This window comes from Quercus suber, unplaced genomic scaffold (assembly GCF_002906115.3).
Source record: "Quercus suber isolate HL8 unplaced genomic scaffold, Cork oak 2.0 scaffold_25, whole genome shotgun sequence".
Lineage (NCBI taxonomy): Eukaryota > Viridiplantae > Streptophyta > Magnoliopsida > Fagales > Fagaceae > Quercus > Quercus suber.
This window is the reverse complement of record NW_027069490.1, coordinates 2,191,537-2,214,741: the sequence shown is the minus strand read 5'-3', so window position 1 is coordinate 2,214,741 and position 23,205 is coordinate 2,191,537. Positions and strand designations below refer to the sequence as shown.

The following is a 23,205-nucleotide window of genomic DNA, read 5'->3' as shown; positions in this document are numbered from 1 at the left end:
CAAGGCTAGATCATGGTGACTCATTCCCACCACGCCCTACACCTGTTACAATCTTTATATATATATATATATATATAATAAAGATATAATAGTGTATATATATCACACTATTAATAATAGAATTTTTGTTTGGGTTATTTTAGTACACAAAATGATAAACGTTTCAATGAAACGTTTCATCATTTTGCGTACTAAAATATCCTTACACAAATTCTTAAACTCTCTAAAATACCCCTATCTTTTGTTGATCACAACACTATGGTACACCTTTCTTAGACCAAGTCTTATAAGGAAGGTGTGAGGCGTCTCTCCTGATGTGGGATTGAAAAATTCGTGAGGGTGAGTATCGGCTCCTTGGCTCATTCCCAAAGCGAACAATACTGACTGAGGAAAGATTCGTTCTCTCCACAAAAAGGCCTTTTGGGGAAACCTCCACTCCCCTTCTGCCTTTATAGCAATAGCCTAAGCAAGAAATGCATAGTGCATGTGTGCGCAGTTTTTGAGACTTGCTCACACCACATGCACTATGTACACCTTCTTAGGCCAAGTGATTATAAGGAAGGTGAGAGGCGTCTCTCCTCAATGTGGGATTGAACAAATTCGTGAGGGTCATGGCTCCTCAACCCATTCCTAAAACAAAATACCTGATTGGAGAAAATTCTTCCTCCCACAAAAAGGCGCATTTTGGGGTTAAGGGGAAACCCCACCTTCCCCTTCTGCCTTTATGCGTTGAGCCTAAGCGAAGGAGTCTTCCACCTTCCCCCAATCAAGTATTTTCTTTGGGAATGACGAGGACGATGCCTCCTCACAATTTGTTCAATCCCACATGGAGAGAGACGTCATCCCACTCCTTATCTTATAACCCCTTGGCCTAAGGAAGGGTGTACCATGTACACCCACACACACTATGGTACACCCACACACACTATGGTACACCTTTCCTTAGCCAAGTGCTTATAAGGCAAGGTGAGAGGCGTCTCTTCCGATGTGGGATTAGAACAAATTCTGTAAGGGTGGCATCGCTCCTCAACCTATTCCCAAAGCAAACAATACCTGATTGGGGAAAGATTCGTTCCTCCACAAAAAGGCGCCTTTTGGGGTTTAAGGGAAACCCCATCTTCCCCTTCTGCCTTTATAGTGTCGAGCCTAAGCGAAGGAGTGCATAGTACATGCGTGTTAGTTTTTGAGACTTGCTCACAGTCACACAGCACGTATGCGTACACCCTTCACGAATTTGTCAATTCCCACATCAAGAGGATAGATCGCCTCCCACCCTTGCCATATAAGCACTTGGCCTAAGGAAAAGTGTACCATGGTACACCCACACACACTATGGTACACCATTCCTTAGAGCCAAGTTCTTATAAGGCAAGGGTGGGAGGCGTCTCTCCCCATGTGATGAACAAATTCTGAGGTGGCATCGGCTCCTCGGCCTATTCCCAAAGGAACAATACCTGATGGGGAAAGATTGTTCCTCCCAAGAGCCTAATCTCACGTGCAAAGCGTTGTGATAGTTTAGTATATATATATATATATATTTGAAATTGCAATTAAATACATTTCATCAAATCAAACTAATTTTTACCTAGGACTCAATAATATAATCCAAAGTATTTAACAAGAAAATATTACAATAAAAACAAAATGTCTTAATATAATAGGGGCCTTTTTGTAAATATAATATTATATGTGCACAGAGGGGTAGCCTAAATACTCCTTGCCTCACCCGGGGTGCGGGAAAAAAAATTCTTTCCCATCCAAGGATGAAGCAGGAGTGTGCAGAAAACCTACCAACCCGTTAAACTCAACCCAACCCAACCCGACCTGCCGGGTTGGGTCGGTTTTTAAGACTTGGTGGTTGGGTTGGGTCACAAATTTTTTTTTTTAATAGCGGGTCAGGTTGGTGTGGGTCATAAAATTACAAACCGCCAAACTCGACCGCCCACCCCACTATATTAATATATATTTAAAATATATTATTATTTAATAAATTTTTTTGAAATCAGCTGAAATTTAATATATACTAATAATAATATATTTAAGGGATAATATACTAATAATAATATTATATACTATAAGTGCTTATATATAATATAGGCAAAAATACAAAACTGACCCTCTAACTTTCACTCTTTTTCATTTCAGTCCTCTAACTTTCAGTTTTGTCAATTCAGTCCTCTAACTTTCAATTTTTGTCAATGCAGGATTCCGTTAAACCCCAGTTAAGGCTGCCGTTAACTTTCAGTTTTTTTTTTTTTTTTTCCAGAATTAAAAGAAAAAAAAATCTGTAAAAATTTTTTTTTTTGAGGGGGACGTCGACGTCATTCCCTCACATTAACATTTTTTTTTTTTTTTTTTTTTTTTACAGATTTTTTTTTTAAAATTCTAAAAAAATAATTGAAAGTTAAAGCAAATTGAAGATATAAGATTAGATTTAATTTTAGAAAAAATTAAATGATGTAATTTATATTTTAACAGGAAATCATATTGTGTGTGCAATTTTAAGGTTGTTAGTTATAATTAGGATGATGATTATAAGCTTTCATAATTTGGACTGTGAAGTATAAATAGCTCAAAGTTTATGATAAATTTCTACCTTTAGCCCTTACAATAATATAACTACGTGTTTTTATGTACATAACTAGTGTCAGTGCTAACCATATTAACTATTAAGTTATCAACCATAGCAAAATTTCTTCTATTAATATTGTCTGTACTTTGTCCTCCCTGTTTTGCATACCAAAATCCCATCTTTTTCTAAAAATTATAAAAATCATTATTTTAATAATGGATTAAGGGAAAGCTTAAAATATTGGAATTTATTCTAGTTGGATGGTAGACTATCTTGTTTTCCATGTTTAAAGTCAAAATAACCAAATTACCCTTGTTGACCCATTTTTGACCGAGTTGACCCACAATTAAACTAAATCAAATTAAAAGTTTGATTAAGTTTAATTGTGATTAGCCCATATTTGATCCCTATTTTGACTAAAAATTATCTAACTATTGGATCGGTATAATTTCTAGTTTATGTTGTAGATAATTTAATTCATTTCAGTTTCACAGTTCACAGGCCTAGCTTGGATTTAAAACAAGCAATATATTGCGAAAAAATGAAAAAAAAAAAAAGAAATGTTTGCTGATCAATTTTGGCGACGTGTCATTAAATTTAATTATATCTTGATTTTATCAAATTATAATCAAAGGACCTCAAATTTGCTCAAACGAGGTGTAGTTGGAAATATATTTTGATGAATTTCAATTTAGTGAGCTTGATTTGCTAAAATTATTTTGTAATAAAATGAATTTATTGAAAAACCTAAAACCTTACTTTTATTATTTCATAAAACCTTGATTTTTACCGCTTTTTCTAAAGCATCAAGCTTACTCAATTTGAAGGTTGGAGAAAAAAAGAAAGAATTTTTAAAAAATGTCTCATAATCTTTCCAATTACACCTCATTTGATTAAAACATAGGTTGGGAAGTCCAAAAAGATTTGACTGGAAAATAGGCCAAAATTAAGAAAACCCATAAAAATTGCATTTTGGTACTAACTTTGCACTCAGACTCTTAATTACACAGGGAAATTGGACCCAAAAAGCACATGCTTTCCTAGACAAGAAGTATTTCTCAACGTTCCGAAACAAACAACTCGACAAAAAGACGTGCGGATTGAGAGATATCAAGTCGAGAAGATTGACCAAAGTCATGGAAATCATTGTGGACAGCCAACTTTGGAGGGTAATAACTTTTAGCACGGTGCTCCAAATGACTCAAGGCCGGAGCCTATAGAAATTGCACCGCAAAATATTTTTGTGGAAGCCAAGATCATCCAAATTAGAATTTGGCAAGGCCTTCAAATCAGTGTGCAAAGTTAGTACCCCAAAATAAGTAAAACTGAGAAGGGCTAGAGCTGTTGTGCACAGTACATACTTACATGGCCTTAGGTTGCACAGGTGGTCCAAATTGTTCAAATTAAAAGCTCAGCCCTCCCCTCCCATTCTACATACGAACAACACGAAATAGACAAACCCTGGCCTATTTTGACGCTGAGAAAGGGGCTATAGAGCCCCACTAATAAGAGGTAAGATAATAGGTTTTTGTACTTTGATCCATGGACTTCCAAAGCCTTTTTAATATTTATCATTCCTTTGCTTTGTTTGTTTAACATGTTGTATGTTTGAACAATGATGCTTCCATATTCTTTAGCTTAAAAGTTTCATCTTTCCTTGTTTATTGATGTTAAGCTTTGATTTTTATTTTATTTTATGCTGGTTAGTCTAATATTTTATATCCATGATATTTATTTTGCTCATCACATGCCATGTTCATGTTTGTCTCTATTTTGAATAGTTGAATGCATGTCCTATGTTTAAATGCTTTACCATGTCATTACCATGTTTAAAGTTTGAAGCTTTATGTCAAAATGGTAATTGGGTTTAAAAGCTTCAATTTTTATCATCAAAGTTTGTTTCTTGCGTGAAAGCTTCTAGCTTTCAATCCTAGTTATCATTTCTTGAACATCAATACTACATTTTTCATCCTAAGGCTTAATCCTTAGTATAAAGCTTAAGCCTATTCATTTAAAATGTAGTGTTAATGTTAAAGCTTCATTCTCTTATCATGGAATATGAGATATAGCATTTTTGCATAGGAAAGTCTCTTTCTTTGTATCAAAGCTTCCATCTTTGAGATTAAAGTTGCATCCTTTTTTGCAATTTGGCATAGAAAGTTTGTTCATCTACTTGAAAGTTTGAATTTTTAGTGTAAAGATTGCATCCTTCACGTCTTAGTTTTTCTTATTTTCATCAAAGGTTGCACATTTTTTAGTCTTATCTCTTATATGTTTATAAAAGTTGCATCTTTTAAATAAAGCTTGTTTCTTTGATGCTTACATTTATGTCATCTCTTGAAATTTGCATCTTGGAACTAAAGCTCACTTTTACATGAAAAAGTTAACCTTTGCATAGAAATAAATGTACTAAGCTATATGTTTGCATTTTTGTCATGAAAGGTTGGACTTTTTGCTTAACGGGTGACATTTCAATCTTAAAGTTTCCCTTTTTATGTCACAACATCTTTGTTGCATGCTTGCATACTTTTTGATGCTTGGTCATCATAGTATAGTATCTTTTAATGTTTTGGTCATTCTTAATTTGCATGATTTGTCTTGATACTGGTCATTTGGTTTTAATTATGAATAATACTACAGACACAAATTATTTTACAACATTTTTACAAAATATTGATGGGGGCAAATCTCTTGTTGATTTTCATTTAGGCCTACAATCAATATCACTTTTTCATTTACCAATAATCGTTCACCACGTCAGCAGTTTGTAAAATTTTTTATAAAATAGTTTATATCTCTAGCATTACTCTTTAATAATATATCTTGATTATGTCATTTATCTTTTGTTGATATGAGCTTATGTTTCTATATATATGTCTATATATTTATGTATTTCCCCCTTCTTGGATCATGTGTTTACAAGATCAACTCCATACTTTTTTTGATAACATTTACTCCATACTTACTGAACGAGAATAATGACAATGATTTTCTTTAGAATAATACCATAGTTGCTGAGATCAAATATAAGAACATTTAGGAAAACAAAAGGGGATGACAAGAATTGACTACAGGCCCCCTGCATAACCCACATGGCTATAGGCTGCATAATAGCCAGCCAAATTTTCTATATAAAAAATATTAATAAATGGAACTATCCCTACAACCACCAGCTAGGTTCTAAAACCACGCCCTCAAATTTTGGTTATGTCCATGCCAAACTCAGCAGCGATCTGTATCTTAAAGCCGGTTGCATCCCAGGTTTATGCTGGGCTAAGCAAAAATCATAATTCTGTCGACTTAAAATGCCTCAACAAAATCAGCTACACCTTGTGAAAGGAAGCTCAAAAGCCATGAAACAACAGAATGAACCCGATCATAACCTTCAACCCATGCGAACTTCTGATGTCTCTCCTGCTCCTGCCCTTGGTTCGCCTTTAACTCTTTGATAGAATAATAAATAAGCAGCAGAAGTCTTGATATCACTTTCACCAACCGGAGAAACACGACTATCATCAAAATCATACCATCTGTTCTCATCGATCAACTGCATAATTGGCAAAGTCAAGGCATAAGATCTTTAAAGAAACCAGTCTCAAAATATTCAATATACGAGCAAAATCAGAGATGACATGTCCTATTGTATCTCACTATCTCCCCACTTATGATTCAACATATCAACACAATCTGATTTTTATCTATTTCCTTTACCTTGGCATATGCAGTGTAGTGCCCACCACCAAGACCACCATAATGGTTGCTGATGGCATATAGATCATACACCTGAGATTGCCCATCCTTGCTTTTCACATATTTGCTCAAATCGAGACTGCGAACGGGAAAATTCACAAAAGTGTCAAGTTTGTTCTTCAGGTATCTGCTGTATGAGAATCGTTTCAAGTGAACAACAAGAATATCTGGCAATGTCCACAAATCAAGTTTTTTGGTCGCTTGTCTATGTTCCTTGCACCTTGGGCAATACCTGCATTTAAAATTTAAAATATAAGATAAGGCATGAATAATGCCAAATATGAAGTGGATAGAGAAAACTTTCCTAATAATCTGGTCAAAAAGCCATTTAAAGGACCAAAAAGTACTATACCACATGTCATCAGGCCCTAGAGGTTCTTCTGTCAAAAATGCCTCCAAGCATGAAAACAAAGAGATGGCTTCCTGCCGGGTTTTCTTTGCACTGAACTTGTGAACCTCAGGGAGATCCTTGAGGTAGTTGGAATCATATATTTCATGTTCTTTGTCACTCCAGTCAAGAAAAACCTTAACAAGTGGATTGGATTTTGTGAGATAATCCTTTTCAATTGGCTTGAAGCTCAAACAACTTCCATCAGTTAAAAAGAGCTGGAAGGATAACTCCTGGCTGGATGTTTCCTCTAGTTCCGAGTTGTTCATTGATTGGTCTCCTGGTCCAGAATGAGCATGGAAGCTGTCTGATGGTTCATCAATAGCTTCTGAAACAAATCCATTTTCCTTACTGCTATGAGGCTTTGTCAAAGAAGAATTTGTTCTTCTCAAAGGAAATAGCATTTTAGAAACAACTGTACTAATATCAGCTCCATTTAGAGCATCTTCTCCCAAATAAGTCACCAGAGGTGTTCCAAAAAGCTTCCTACCACCACCCTTTAGATTGTCCGGTGTACATCTGCACAGCCAATAGGCTTTTGATTAGAAAAGTTGATCCAAAAAATTATAGGGAATCAAGAAAGAAAAGCTCAATCAAAACATGATTCAACAACTAGAGAATTAGTCCTCTAAAGAGGCGATTAGTCCTCTACAGACAAGGCAGCTCCTCTCTCTCCCTCTAAAAACACACATTGGTTAACTAGAGCAGAGATTGTGTGGTACAAGTCACATACAAAAGCACAAAACTTGTTTATCAAAATTGAGTTTCACCATATGCATAGCAAATGCCTAACTTTAAAGAAAAAAGGTTACTAACATTCCCATACATCATCATAAGATGTAGCCACCAATTAAAACAAATGCAACAGGGTCATTTTGAAGATATCAAGTAAGAAAATATGCATAAAGCTAGTGCAAGAATTGAAGTCCTTATATACCTGATCAGAATGGCAACAGAGAAATAACTGGAGAAACTAATGATCATTCATACAGATCAATTGTAAAATAATATTATACCCATGTGTGTAGCCACCAATTAAAACAAATGCACCAGGGTCATTTCGAAGATATCAAGTATGAAAATATGCATAAAGCTAGTGCAAGAATTGAAGTCCTTATATACCTGATCATAATGGCAACAAAGAAATGACTGGAGAAACTAATGATAATTCATACAGATCAATTTAAAAACAATATTACACCCATGCGTCATCCTTGTCAACAATAAATTTTAAATAAATTTTGTCTTCCTTCAAATGGGGCCTCATTCTATAAGTGAAACAAAAAAATCTCTGGTGCTGGGTCCTCACACAAATCATGTGCCGATCACAAAAGTCAAATAACGCACAATTACCAGATGGAAAACTGAATGGCCAGAGATTAAAGGAAGCAAGCTTACTTCTCCTGCACTTGATGAATAATTTCTAGTTTTATTTGTCCTGTCCCCTTTTTGGGAAGTCGGTAGGCCACAATATGCTCATCATCCTTTATTGAAGCCAATGGTTCCAAAGGGGTCCCCAAATACCGATGGATCCGATGTTCATAAACCTGGAAAAATCAAAATCATCCATCAGTCACAAGAATTATATCATAGGTGAAAATGCAAACCACCCCCCCCTCCCTTTTGTAAATAATAATCAGAATAAGCAAAACACATGTTTACCTCTGCAAGTAGAAGACTTTCATCACCCCTCAAGCAGCATTGAATACCCAATGCCTGGCTAAGATCTTTACAGCAACCATGTTTAGGCACAGTCACAGTGTAAGGCATCGGAAGAACACTTCCATCACCATATATCATGGTTACTGTCATTGTCCGCATGACAGTTGAAGGTAGTGGCAATGATAGATACATAAAGGGGTCAAAAGTAATTGAGATTTTGCCGCAGACTGGGCAAACCAGCGTTGACTTGTATTGACCCTGTGAAATTTTATCACCATACTCAGATTGTTAGGCATTACTTTACAGTCTCTAAAATAGAGTGCCTAGGCAAAAATAAAACCTGTGTCCTAAGGTTGCACTATGCTATAAAAAATTAAAACTTTTAAGCTTTGTTCTATTAAAGTCAATTAGAAGAACAAAGTAAACAAGCAATATAACAAATCATATAAGACACAATATAACTAATGTCCAGTACAATGAAAAGCTGAGCAAAACACTTAAAGCCAGAGTTGCTTCCTGTATAGATAAATTTTCCATTGATTATTCAAACCAAGGTTATTTACTCATAAAAATAATAAAATAAGAACACCCAACATACTCAATAATAATTTTAATAAGAATATCTTTCAGTACTTATATCTAGGCCACGTTTAATAGCAAAGATAAGCACAATGTTTAGACGTGGTGGTTCACACTGGGCCTGGCTGCTTCAACAAGGTTCTAATTACCACATCTCTGTGATTTTAAAAATCTAAATTATCTCAAGAAAATCACATAGTAACCAAAATATACAAAAATTTCTTTGAAACAAGAAGCACACATCAGAATCAGAAAGAAATTCTTACTTGGCAAACATCCACAATTACAGAATCATTCCGGGCCTTGTGATATTTCCAACACTCATCCGCAACTTCCTCATCAGGTCGACCATCCGAATCCTTAGTTTCAATGTAAGGCTTTCTTTTAACACGATTCAAGTCTTCATGTAGCCCATCTAGTAAGAAGGCAAGAAGTTCCTACAGAGAATAAATCTTGTTATTTGGAGCAAACATGAAGGTTATGGAAGATATGAACTATAACCAAAAATTAAGCAACAGGAACTCCAAATGGCTTCTTAACATCCAATGTGACAGGCAGTCAACAATAAACAAAAAGTAAAAACACTAAAGAACCAAGATACAATGGGTCAGGTCCTAACATCTATGCTGTCATAAAAGACAACATATGATTGCTAATGCAATGACATCCTTGATAAATATCAGATAGAGATAAGCAGAATATCATTAGAAAGAATCACATTCATCAGATTGAAAGAATAAAGAAGATTGTACATAGAATGAGCTCTTCACTGAATAATTATAAGACCTAGATTTAAGAGCAGTACCTGATCAGAAGAAAATTTTAGAAGCTATGTGAATATTCTTTATTGCATTGTTCTAAGATTTTTCCTCAGATTGGTCATTACTTTCTTTTCAATGAATTACACAGTCATGAAGAGACAGCAGTATCACATGGATAAATCAATGTACAGACATTGTAGAAAGGTAAAGTAAATAGAAATTTCGCAGAACTAACTTGAGAATCATGTTGATTATAACCACTAAATTGCGGAGCAAATCGAGCAAGTTTCCCCTTAAATGCACGCGGAGCAATTGTAGTTCGCCCTGAGGACCACAATTTTCTCAATAACTCACCAAATGCAAGTGCAAGCTCACCCTGCAGAGCAAGACAAGTTATATAAATCCATTGGAAACAAGAAGATGGTAAAAAATAGATAGGAATAAATGACCTACATGCATTCCTAGTGGATTTTCTGTGTTGATCTCCTCAGAGTAATCTTGCAAGAAGTACTCAACAAGAGGAGGCGTGTGGACTAAACACTGAAGGGCACTATTCATAAAGCAAGTATTTCCCAGATTCTGCAATCCTGCCAATCCTCCCCTCTCTCCTTTTCTCACATTATTATCATATCTATCATCTATATCACTGGATGTTGAGTTCACAGCACTTCCCTTGTACAAATTAACACCATAACTGGTTGAGTGCCCATTCGACATGGTCGGCCCCCCTGCAATCGTCACAGGTGACCTTGAAGGTTCTACTAGGGGTACCAAAGCCAACTCATTTCCTGTAGAATCCATGCTAAATCGAGAAGCATAATGTCCATCTTGCACCTCCAGAAGGATCTGTGGAAAAAGGATGCATCAACAATGCATCTACGGTTTAATCAAAACCAAACACCAAAAACAAAATAATTGGAGATCTTCATAAATAAAGAATGAAACACCTAGCGATGAGGAAATACAAACATATGAAACTTACATGCCCAAGAGATAATGTGCATGCTTTTAACAATAGGACAGCACATTTCTACTAGAATAATGTGATATCATCAATAATAAAAAGATTACCATTTCCAAGAATTTGACTGCACTTCTTCACAGAATCACATTCATCTCTTTCCTTTCCTCTTGTGGATATATCCATTTAACTTTGTCTAACTACTTTATATTATTTCCCTAATGCGCTCTAGCTCAAATAGAATAGCTTTCCCAAATAAGAAGATGGTGGAGGGAAAAGTTGTGGGTTCACGACCTATTGGGTGAGTAACTTATAAATAAATAAAAACTACTAAAAAAAATGTTTCTTAACCTCATGCAATGTTTACACTTCCTATGCAACTAAAGTTCAGAACAAAACATGACAGTAAACAACTTGCCTAATTGTCACAAAAATTTGTGCAATGTCCCACTTATTAAGCAATTGAAGACAACACATGCCAAAAAACTAGCATAAGAGTCAACACAACTAATCATTAGCAGCCAAGCTGCCGAATATATTAAATTTTTTTTTGTTTTTGACAAGTAACGAAAAATTTTATTAGAAAAAAACAAACCTAGTACAAAAATAATATTATTACAAAAATATCCTGTGAAATTTCACACCACCAAGCAGAGAGAGAGGGATAATGCTTTTATTTAGGGCCCATTGTCCATAAGATGATATATTACTAGAGTACTCACTTCTTGATCCATCTGCAAGTTCAGTTCCTCCAGAGTTTGGTTTGAACTGTTTAATGCGTGTTTTTGCTTATTGAAGTAATCCCACAGACGAGCCTGTTAAATAAGCAATAACCAAAGGAAAATGACAGAGAATTTAAGTTTACATTACCTCTAAGAAAAAGAAAACCCATACCCAAATGATAAAAACCAAAAAACAGGAGCACCTTTTCTTGCCCTATTCCTTTAAGTGCACACACCCTTTCATAAAGCTCCTGTATTGAAGCCTGAAACAAATAAATGAGGCAAAACTTGCACAGTTAATCGCTAGACAATGACATCATGCCAAGGCTCCATTGACCATAACAGCCATAAATGGACATAACTCAAAGAATAGAATACGCAAAAGGATCCCATAAACCAAAGGTGTGTCCATGAACCAATAAACACCCCTTCAGTTATAAATTCTAGAAGGTCCATCAGAGTCTCAAATTTGCCATAACAGACAAACAAAAAGGCTCATGTTAACAGCATAATTGAAGAAAACACATATTTGAGCAAAATGTTATGTAGGAAACTTCCATTTTCTACCACATTTCCTATATAACCAAGAAGGCATACAATGATAGCTCACTAGAAGAAACTGTCCAAGGCCTATGGTGATACAATCTCAAGAATTACTAGGTCACAGAACCCCTCACAGAACTTAACAAATAAATCAACTTAAATTAATATTTATATAATGTAATGTGGGGGGAGAGGCAAAGGGGACACCAAGAAAGTAAACAATGTCACAGGCAAAAATGCTTTCCAATATTACTCATAACCAAATCTTGACCTCAAAATTTAAATCCATCTTGAACTAATTTAAATAAGCAATCAATTTCAAATAAAAGGTCAACACATGATTAAGTGCAAAAGAAAAGCTTTACAGCATTTGCACTGACAACAGAGTCACAACCCACATATACAAAACCAGTAAAACACTAAAAATATCTAAGGAAGAAACCACTAAACGTAATGTGTTCTTAAGCTTGGACAAAATTAAGAATATTTTAAATTATTATTTTAAAAAAAGTAGAAGGCCATCAAAGTGTTACATTGAGGCAGAAACACCGTCCTTTTTTTTATAAACAAGTTTTGGCCCCAACGTGGGGGGAATGGGATGTCCGAACTAGTGACCCCACTTCATGGGTGCGGTCACTAGTAAGGATATAAAGGAACCAAGTTGTTCATAAACATATCAGGTTTGGCTGGATAAAAAGCTCATTCATGTTTGTTTGTTTATAAACGAGTTAAGTTTGAGCAATAATTTTAGGCTTGTTTATTTAGGCTTGTTTAATAAACAAGCCAAGCCCAAGCAAAAAGAATTGTTCATGAACAGGCTCAAGAACAATAGAGCTCAATAAAAAAAAGCCAAGCTTAGGCTGGTTTATGAGCTTGGTAATAAGCTTGATATGGACTTGAAAAATAAATTCATATCTTACTAATGCTTTAATTAATTGAAAGTTGAGACCACATGACTAAACAAATTTGATAGTATACTTAAATGAGCTTGATAATGTAATTGCATTGGATTTCAAGCTCAAAAACTTGATATTGAGCTTGAGTTTGAGCTTGATATTGAGCTCAAGCTCAACTTAACTAATAAATCAAGCCGAGCCGAGCCGAGCATAGCTCAAGCTTTTGGACCGTATGACAAGGTCAAGCTCAAACATAGTTTGTAAGCTTGGTTTGAGCTCAAGCCATGCTTGAACATTTTACATTTGGTGTCGAGCCAAGCTTGAACATTCAATACTCGACAAAGCTCAGCTCATTTACAGCCCTAACTCACTAACTCACTAGCCAATTGTGCTACCCCTTAGGGTTGATGCACCATCTTTCATTCCAAACAACTTAAAAGCATTGTAGAAATGAATTAAAAATGGCAACCTACAACTCATATATAGCACCAAACCAACATACAACATTAGCATAAAAGGTAGAATAATAACAAGAACGTATAATATAGCAAAAATACCATCCAATCTTTTTTAAGTGGAAGAAAAAAAAATAGTACCTTTTTGCTTAACCTCACAACTGTTTGGTTGTTGTCCCTTGAATCAATCAAATTAAGACACATTGGATAAACCTCCACATTAAATTGTTGGTGTTTGACACCCTCCTGTAAAATCAACTTCCTCGGTAAGGCTGGTCCTCCTTTGTACCTAAAATGAAAATCAGATCAAAAACATTATTAACATAAGTAGTGTACCAACTGTTGTACATCCTACAATCTGATCTATAATTCAACTCATGCCAGCATTTTGAAAGGAGACATCAACCATAAGATAGAATTCCACAATCCCAATTAACCAATATCAGACCAAAAGTGTGAACAGACATGACACAACACAACAAGTGGTGATGCATTTCTACACATGTCCATAGTGTTTACTGATGCAATGTGTCTATACATGACTCCTTTTTTTATTTGATAACTAAATAATTTATGAAAAGCACCAAAGGAGGCACAACCATGTACGCAGGGTTCATACAGAAGACATATATATAAGTAACTCCTTCCTAGAATTACAACAATTTTTCCTCCAAATAACATATCATATATGTTTTAAAATTACAAAATTAACTTCAGAATTGAAGAAGCTACAGGAAGAATCAACAGCAAAAGTATTTACGAAAGAAATAGTTTTGAAATTTATGTATGTAAAAATTACCAATCAAAAAGCTTTTCCCAAACTTCTTGAGGAACTAGAACATAGTCCACTCCTTCCTGCAATGTTCTATGAAGCTCTATATCATTGCCCTCACAATCATTTCTGTTTAGAACTATATCAGAATTATCAATTGGTCCAGGTCTATCTGCCATCTTTGAAGGACCCACATTCAAATGTTGAGAATCAGATGAATATTCACCGGTGCCTTGACCAACATATCTCTGCCAGCTCGTAAACCACCTACAGTAGAGATAAGATCAGATATAACTACAAGTATGAGTCTTCTATTATTAAAATAACAAGAAGTAAATCCAAAAAGCTAGTTAGAGAGTTTTATTTTATTTTTATTTTTTTCCTTTTTTTCCCTGGTAAGTGAGATTTTGGGCCCAACCATTGACCTCCACCTCATGAGGCCTGATTTCCAACCGATTGTGCCATCCCTTACAGTTACTACCAAGCGGGTGTTATTGGTGACACTGACACCAACCAATTGCTAAGTCAATGGTATAGGTACTCATGCAATAACCCAAATCACATCCCACATTTGATCCCAAAAATAAAAGTAACCATTGCCTAACAAATTTTACATGTCCACTAGAATGTTTTAGGATTTTAATGTAATTCAAAAAAAGCAACAACAGAAGACCAAATAAAAAATAAATAAATAAGAACCAATAAAACCCGTAGATTCATATCGTTCACCTACACATAAATGTCATGTGACATTATAAACCATGAGACAATGCTCCCTAGTCAAAGACAAGCCGCCAAAACCATGTCCTAATGTCCTTGAAGCCCCATTATACCTTTCTATCCTCGGAAACAAACCAAAAACCTTCAATAATCTCACTCAATTCCTAGAAGAACAATCTGTACCCAAAAAGCTAAATCCCCAAAACTAGCAAAAGTACCAATCTTGCTACCTTACTTCATCCACTAATACATTCCACAAAAATACCAAGAACATAGTAAAGCCCCATTACACCTTTCTCTCCTTGTAAACAAACCCAAAAACCCTTCAATACTCTCACTCAAATTTTTAGAGCAATCTCCCCCCAACAAGCTGAAGCCCCAAAACTAGCAAAATTACCACCTTTGCTACCTAGCTTCATCCGCTAAAACATTATACACAAGTACCTAAAACATAGTAAAGCCTATTTATACCTTTCTCTCCTCAAAAAAAAAAAAAATCCTAAACCCTTCCAAAACTCTCACTAAATTCCCAGAAGAACAATCTGCCCCCAACAAGCCGTAGCCCCAAAACTAGCAGAAACATCAACTTTACTATACCTTACTCCTTCCATTAAAGCACTCTACACAAATACCAAACACATCAATCTTCTACTGATTCATAAAACCCCATCTTCTGTCAATGCACCCCCCCCAAACTCAAATGCTACAACATGCACAATTTTCTCGGTAACTAGCTCAACCAAAAAGAAAAAAAAAATCAACAACAAATATGGATTATGCCCATGACAATCACAGCATAGTTTTCCTAATACAAACATCAAACATGCACTGCCACACAAAAATTGGAATTGGGTAGTTACAAAAACTGCCAAATTTTTTGAAAAAAATATAAAGAGTACCTATTGGAAATAACATAGTAGAGATTGCCTTCTTTCAAATTAGCCTCTGATTTATTCATCAAATCCTTGACGACCCGATTCTCTTCCTCTGGCGGGCACGGTAAACAACTCGACCCGTTTTCCATCATGAAACCCGAATCAGGAATCGTCATGCTCAATCCCTACACCAACAAAAATCTAGATTCAGATGAAAGATCTCAAATTCAAAAACCCAAATCAACATTCAAAAAAATCAAATTAACACAAACCCAAAATTTCGGATTTGAAAGAAAAAATTACCACCACCTGGATCAAACAGGAGTTTGATATTGAATTATCAACGGAATTGACCAAACCCTAAATTAGAACAATTGCTGAGAGAGCAAGAGCTAACCCCCCCCTCCCCAAAAAAAAATTTAAAAAATTTTGTGAAAATTTGAAGGATTTTCGGAATGAAACCCTAGATTGCAGGGTTGTAAAATTAGGGGCAATGATCTGAGACCATGAGAGAGAGAGAGAGAGATATTAGTCTTTTTCAACGACCTATTGTAATGACAAAAATGTGTAATGAAATGTTTTGTGTTTGCGTTAACTTTTGAGTGACGTACAGGTACAGGTACAGGTACAACACAACCCACTCCTTTTAAAGACTCCAAGAAAGGAACGTGCATGTGATGAGAAGGTCTAGAGCCATTTTTACTCCTCTCAATTTATCAATTTCTTTGAATTTTCTTGTGACAACTTCTTGTCCAAGGTACATCAAATACGTGTGTGTTTGTAACACTATTATAATAGGTACGTGCGTAATAGGGAAATGTGTAGAATTTACGTAATTTTTGTCTAAAAATTACCCACATCAGTCTGTATATAGTAATGTAAATATACAAGTTTGCTATTGTGTAATTTAGTTGTTTATCCTTTTTTCCGTCTCTCGATAATGAAAAAAGAAAGTAGATGATGACTATTGTGTATGAAGAAAGAGAAACAATTAAAAAATCAAGAAAATTGATATTTTTAATGAAATATAGTGTAACATAGATGGATAAATGTAAGATGTTTTGAAAAGTGAATATGTAAAAAATATATATATAAAAAAATAAAAAGTATGTTTTTATGTTAAAATAGACATGAATTTTTGTAAGAACTGATGCGAATGCTCTTATATGCTAAAATAGATATAGTAAAATTGGTACTATTTCCATTTAAAATGTTTTTTTTTTCTAAATTCTGGTTTAAGTTTTTTTTTTTATGGAATTTTTTTTTTAAGGTAATTATTATAATTATGCATAAAATAATATCATGTACCCATGTCCATCCTACAATTTGGATGGAGTATTCTATATATATATATATATATATTAAAAGCTAAAAGTAAGAGAAAATCAAATTAGAATCCAAATTGAATTTTAATTAGAGTCTAATTGTGCGCTATGTGTCCTATCTAATTTTAAATTTTTGTACCAAATGAATTATTGAGTGTAAAAATTGAAGAGTCCAAATCCAATTAGATTTCAATTGGAGACTAATTTTGCATCACATGTCCATGTAATTTTTTAACTTTTGTGGTAAGTGAATTATTAGGTGCAAAAATTGAAAAGTCTAAATCCAATTAAATTCTAAATCATATATATATATATATATATAATGAGAAACCATTACATTACATATTTTAGAAATATATAGTTTAAAAAAATGTAAGCTAATACCATATTTAATTTCAATCTCTTCTAAAAAAAAGTATAATTTAAACCGTATAATTGTGATTGTTTTTAAATGTGCCCGTGCATATACATTAAGTTATATGCTAGTTATTTAGTAATTTGGAAATACAATGGTATGGTAATTTTTTTCCTCACATGATAATAGGCTTAATTAATTAATTAAATTCATAATGTGGTTTATCATGTTTCTAAAAAAAATAATGTGATTTATTATTCATATGAGAGGAGATAATAGCATGATATTGTATTACAAAAATGTAATGTGTACTGTGCCCTCTCTCTCGTCCTTTTTGCTACCAATTACAGATGGAAGACTCTAGCAGCTTATAGAATGAGAGCAATGATAAACCTGTGCATTTATCAACTATAATATGGAATCCTCCTCTAAAAAAAAATTAAAAAATTAAAAATAATAATAATAATAAAAAATAAAACTATAATATGGAATCCTAACCGATGGTAGTGGTAACCTGTGCATTTATCAACTATAATATGGAATCCTCCTCTAAAAAAAATTAAAAAATTAAAAAAAATAATAATAATAAAAAATAAAACTATAATATGGAATCCTAACCGATGGTAGTGGGTTATGATTCTAGCCCATTCAGAAAAAAGCCAATACCAACCCCATATACTCTTTTTCTTTTTCTTTTTCTTTTTTCTTTTTTCCTTTTAGAATCAACCCCATATACTTGCAATAAAGTGTGACAGGTTTACTTATCAAAGTAAATAAAATACAGTGTGCTTGGTTCAATTGATAGCCTAACAGTAATAACATTATTTGTGGTGCTTTATGTTTATGGTTTGAACTTCATCTCATTTTTATTATCTACCTATAAAGATGGAAAGAAGGTGCCCAAAAACACATAATTGATCAAGACCTATAAGGGAGCTATCTTTTTAACTTTTATTTCTCTCTTTTTTTTTTTATGAGCTAATAACTTTTTTTTTATTCCAACTAATCTGGTTGCAAACACAAAAATTAATGTCTTTATCTTACCCATTATGTTAAAATCTTACCCCCCAAAAAAAAAACACCATGGTGATATATAAGGGTTTTTTTTTTTTTAGTCATGGTCAAAAATATGATTATAGTTGTAGATAGGGGTTGTTATTTAGATGAATTCTATATTTTATTGTTCAAAATTCATTATTTATATGGAAAATTTTAACTTTTTATTGATTTCTTTTAATTGTCACATCAACTTTTAAAAATCCACAATTTTCAACAATTTTCTAAATATATTTTTTAATTGAATTTAAATTTTTTAAATTTTATAAGGATTTCGTATGAAACCTCCTATGTTACACCCTGTATTAGAAGGAAACTTATTCAATACTTCTAAAATTTATTTTAATTAAAAAAAAAAATTTAAAATAGAGTTTATAAGAGATTTCATAGATCTCTTATTTTTACACCCTTCATTATAAGGAAACTTATTCAATACTTCTAACATATATTTGTTAATTAAATTTAAATTTTATAAAGATTTTCTTATGAAACCTCTTACTTCTACGCCCTTCATTAAAAGGAAACTTATTCAATAATACTAGTATATCATTTCTAATTAAATTTAAATTTTATTTTGATTTAAATTTAATAAGGATTTCTATGAAATCTCTTATTTTTACACCCCTCACATTATAAGGAAACTTTTTCAAATACTTATTCTTCTTCTTTTTTTAAATTAAAACTTTATAAATATATCTTATGAAAGAAGATAAATACAATTTCCATAACATTTTTACAACAAATCTTATGTGACAATTTGAATTGAGTGTTGGGTTTTCAGCCCAACAAGCCCAAACAATACATTTATAGAGAGTGGGCTGACAGGCTTAGGTGCTGGCCGTTGATCACCATGCCCAAACTTATTTTTAAAAATGGCTAAGTGTTTTCTTACAAAGGAGGGAATGCTCCTCGGCCTGTGGCCGAGGAGGCCCTTCTTTTTCTCCTCCCCCTCTTTTGCTTTACTAGCTCTTCTTTTATAGTTTTAATCTTCCTATCTTTTGCTTCCATCTGTTGATTGTCTATTCGCCTTTTTTTCTGGTCGTCCATCCCATCAGAAGCTTTATCGATACTCAAGTGGCTCACTCTGACCAACGTTATCCTGCCAAGGGGTTACCTCTCCATTAATGCGGCCAGGGGGGTTAGTTGAGTGCATTAAATGCGAGAGTGACAGCTTACCTTGGGGTTAGCCACTCCCCGAAATCACTCTTGTCAGGCCGAGGACAAGGTGTCCTCGGCATGGATTCAATATTTTATTTTGATTTAAATTTAATAAGGATTTCTATGAAATCTCTTATTTTTACACCCCTCACATTATAAGGAAACTTTTTCAAATACTTATTCTTCTTCTTTTTTTAAATTAAAACTTTATAAATATATCTTATGAAAGAAGATAAATACTATTTCCATAACATTTTTACAACAAATCTTATGTGACAAGTTGTTACTTGCTTTTGCTAGTGGGCAAAAAAGTAATTTCAGTAATGAATTCAAATTAAAAACCTGTAACAATCTGCTAATTAGGATTTGTTATAAAAATGTGAAAATGTTGTGGACGTAACACTTCTCATGAAAGAAACCTCTTATTTCAGTTATTTGTACACCCTTCATTAAAAGGAAATTAATTCAATACTTTTAGTATATATTTTTAATACATATTTAGCAAATATATATATATATATATTTAAATAAATTTAAATTTTATAAAGATTCCCTATTAAACCACTTATTTTTACATATTTCATTAAAAAAAAAATTAGTGTGCGTTTGGATTGGGATGAAAAATTAAAATTATTTTACTATTCAGCTTACTTTTTCTACTATTCATGAGATTCATTGCACTTTTTGGTACTATTCATGGGTCCACTGTATTATTTCAACTAATTTTTACCTTTATTTACAGTATTTTCAACAATAAGTTTTCAATTTCAGCAAAATAAGCGGTATCCAAACACACCCTTATACTTTTTTTTTTTTGGGTTAATAAAGGAAACTTATTCAATAGTTCCCAAATGTTTTTTTACTCTCACATAAATGATAAGTCCCACAATGAATTAATTTTTGGGACTGATTATTATGTGAGAGAAGAGAGTAATGTTCATTCCTCAATAATTACTTTCATTAAAATATTAATACATTATTATTTCTTTAAATGGTATAATTATTATTTCTAAACACAAATATAATTAGAATTAAAATAAATATTCATTTTTAATTACTATTGTGCGGTTCCCGAACTGTTGGGCCCACTCAGTCCCAAGTCTCCGCTCCAAAACGCACCATCATTGGGCCCAATCCTCATTCGCCCCAAGGCCCAACCCTTGCTATCACAGCTCGGGGGTGCCGGGCTTCACTATTAAGTCATGATCGGCACATTTTTTACTGAGCATGTCCGGAGGTGTCATTAAACGGCGCATCAATTGTGTTCGGCTCAAAGAAGGCTCTTCAAGCGCCACCACCTAGCTCTAACCTGAAGTGGGCACCAAGTCCCAAAGCCACCCAGGCCCAGACCCCCACCTACCTTCCCCCTAATTGGACCTTCCGTAGCACTAAGCGCGCACTAACTCTGCCGAGCTGTCGACGAAGGTGGGAACCAAGTCCCAAAGCCACCCATACCTAACCTCCCACTTAGAGAAAATCCTACTGGACCCTCTGTTGCACAAACATGAGAGCATTGATAACCTACGCCTGAGCTGAGCACTATAAATAAGGAGGGAGGATAAAAAAAAGGGGTTGGTCAGAAAGAGGGGGAAAAAGAGAACAGGGGTAATAGAGAAGCAAAATAGATAATCCGAGAGGAGTTGAAGGAAAAGATTGTATTGCCAAGAAGAAGAAAAGTGATCTCATTGAGCCCTTGGTTATAGAACTGCCCATAGTAGGAAATCCAGCCCAACAAACAAATAAGTTGTGAGCCCAAGTGGGGCTGAGCCCATTGGCCTCATTTGCGCCCCGCACAACTATAATAGGTAAATTTCATATTTTAAAAAAAATTAAAAAAATGTAAATTATTATACGTTGTAGAATTTTTCTCTTTGTTACATCCGTTGGTGACTAGTTTACAGAAAATACATTTCTCTTCCTTCCATCCGTAGATTCCGATGGTACACCATCAAGCAAGCATCCTTTGCTTGGCAAGTATATTCTTTCCTTGTTCGCTTTTAATAAATCAAAAATACTAAATACCCAAAAAAAAAGGGGGTGAGAATTGAGCTAGTCTTGCACGTGTAATTTTCCTTCGTCGCAACACCCTATTGGGCACTACTTTTGACACTATTACTGGTTCTTGCTTGTCTAAGGCCATTAACCCATTAGTGGATGAAAGATAATTTTGGCCTCTTTGCAATATTTAGTTGAAATCAATAGAGCTTAAGAAAGAATTGTGGCACGCTAACTAAATCATTCTTACAAAGAATTTTATGGGAGAAATTTACCAATTTTTATTGGTGTATACATAATTGATTAATAAAATTGTGGCACGCTAACTAAATCATTCTTACAAAGAATTTCATGGGAGAAATTCACCAATTTTGATTGGTGTGTACATAATTGATGAATAAAATCATGGCACACTATCTAAAGAGACGGTTGATTAATTTATTCAAATTAGAGGGATTTTTTTTTTCTTTTATACAAGGTTGACATGACACCTTCCCAGTCCAAATTAGCTTCAAGTGGTAAAGAGATTTTTTTTTTTTTTTTTTTTTACACGAAGTTAACCACATGATTTTATTTTAATGGAGTGCCCACGTTCCCTTGTCTAGAGAGATCTTTCAACTATTGATTTTTTGGCAACTATTAAATTACAAGTAATTCTGATGCCAGATCTAAAACTAAAACTTTGTCCACAACTCGTCCACGTGGGCGAGTTATGGTTGATGGAAGGGTGTCCCCACATGAACTCACTATCACCCTTCTACCAACCACAACTCGCCACATGGGTGAGTCATGGGCAAAGCTGTGGTTTAGAGTGTGGCACAAGAATTTTTCTTAAATTACTATTATAATCACGTCTAAATGATAAGTGAAAGATTGTAGTTGCAAAAACTACACATTAATTAGGTGTTTATAAGGCGAGAAAATTTACATAGGAACTTCATTAATATATAAAAAATAAATAAAAATAAATAAAAGAGTTTAATAAATTTATCTAAATTTTTAGCAAATAGTTTTATACCATATCAAATTATCAATTCAAAAACCAGACAACTCTCATTCTTAATATCAACATTACATAACAAGCTTTCTAAAAAAAAAACATTACATTACAAGGACATTAAGGCCTCATTTGGGAGGAGGGAATGGAATGGAAAAGAATGAAAAGAATCATTTTAGAATATTTTTCTATTCCCTTGTTTTGGAGTTTTAATGGAGAGAATAAAAAGCGCATTCCTTGTTTGGGAGTTTAAGTGTGAGGGAATGCAATTGGTAAAAGGAACACTCATTCCTCTTTATTCTCTTAAAACATCAAATTTTCATTTCTCCCGAAATTGGGAGGAATGGGAAGGAATAGAATTAGATTTAATGATTTTTTTTACTAAAACTCCACAAATACCCCTATATATTCAACTCTTTATTTTAAATAAGGGTCTAATAGTAATATTGTCATAAAATGATTCAATTCCATTCCTTTCATGTTGCTCCCAAACAACTTACATTTCATTCATTTCCATTCCTTTATTTTAAAACATTCAATCAAGGTTACTTAATTTTATTCCATTCCATTCTTTTTCATTCCCTTATGATCATTCCATTTCATTCTCTTATAAACTCCCAAACGGAGCCTAAGGATGAGTGATGGCATAGCCTAATAGGAAAA

At 33.8% G+C, this 23,205-nt stretch overlaps 1 protein-coding gene across 4 annotated transcripts; it reads right to left on the bottom strand.

The window, feature by feature from the left end:
- Window positions 1-5,538: 5,538 nt before the first annotated feature.
- LOC112005652 (ubiquitin carboxyl-terminal hydrolase 9) lies at window positions 5,539-16,285 on the bottom strand. Of its 4 annotated transcripts, none has more exons than XM_024037948.2 (14): window positions 15,929-16,285; window positions 15,681-15,841; window positions 14,089-14,328; window positions 13,431-13,578; window positions 11,599-11,658; window positions 11,396-11,488; window positions 10,166-10,558; window positions 9,948-10,088; window positions 9,218-9,388; window positions 8,373-8,630; window positions 8,109-8,257; window positions 6,675-7,229; window positions 6,284-6,554; window positions 5,539-6,119 (listed from the first exon to the last, which is right to left on the bottom strand). In XM_024037948.2, the coding sequence occupies exons 2-14, from the start codon at window positions 15,830-15,832 to the stop codon at window positions 5,958-5,960; spliced, it is 2,793 nt and encodes a 930-aa protein (XP_023893716.2). In that variant the 5' UTR covers window positions 15,833-15,841; window positions 15,929-16,285; the 3' UTR covers window positions 5,539-5,957. The 4 variants fall into 4 exon arrangements, with proteins under 4 accessions (XP_023893716.2, XP_023893713.2, XP_023893715.2 ...); XM_024037945.2 differs by having other exon boundaries at window positions 15,960-16,285; XM_024037947.2 differs by having other exon boundaries at window positions 15,963-16,285.
- Between the last annotated feature and the right edge of the window lie 6,920 nt (window positions 16,286-23,205).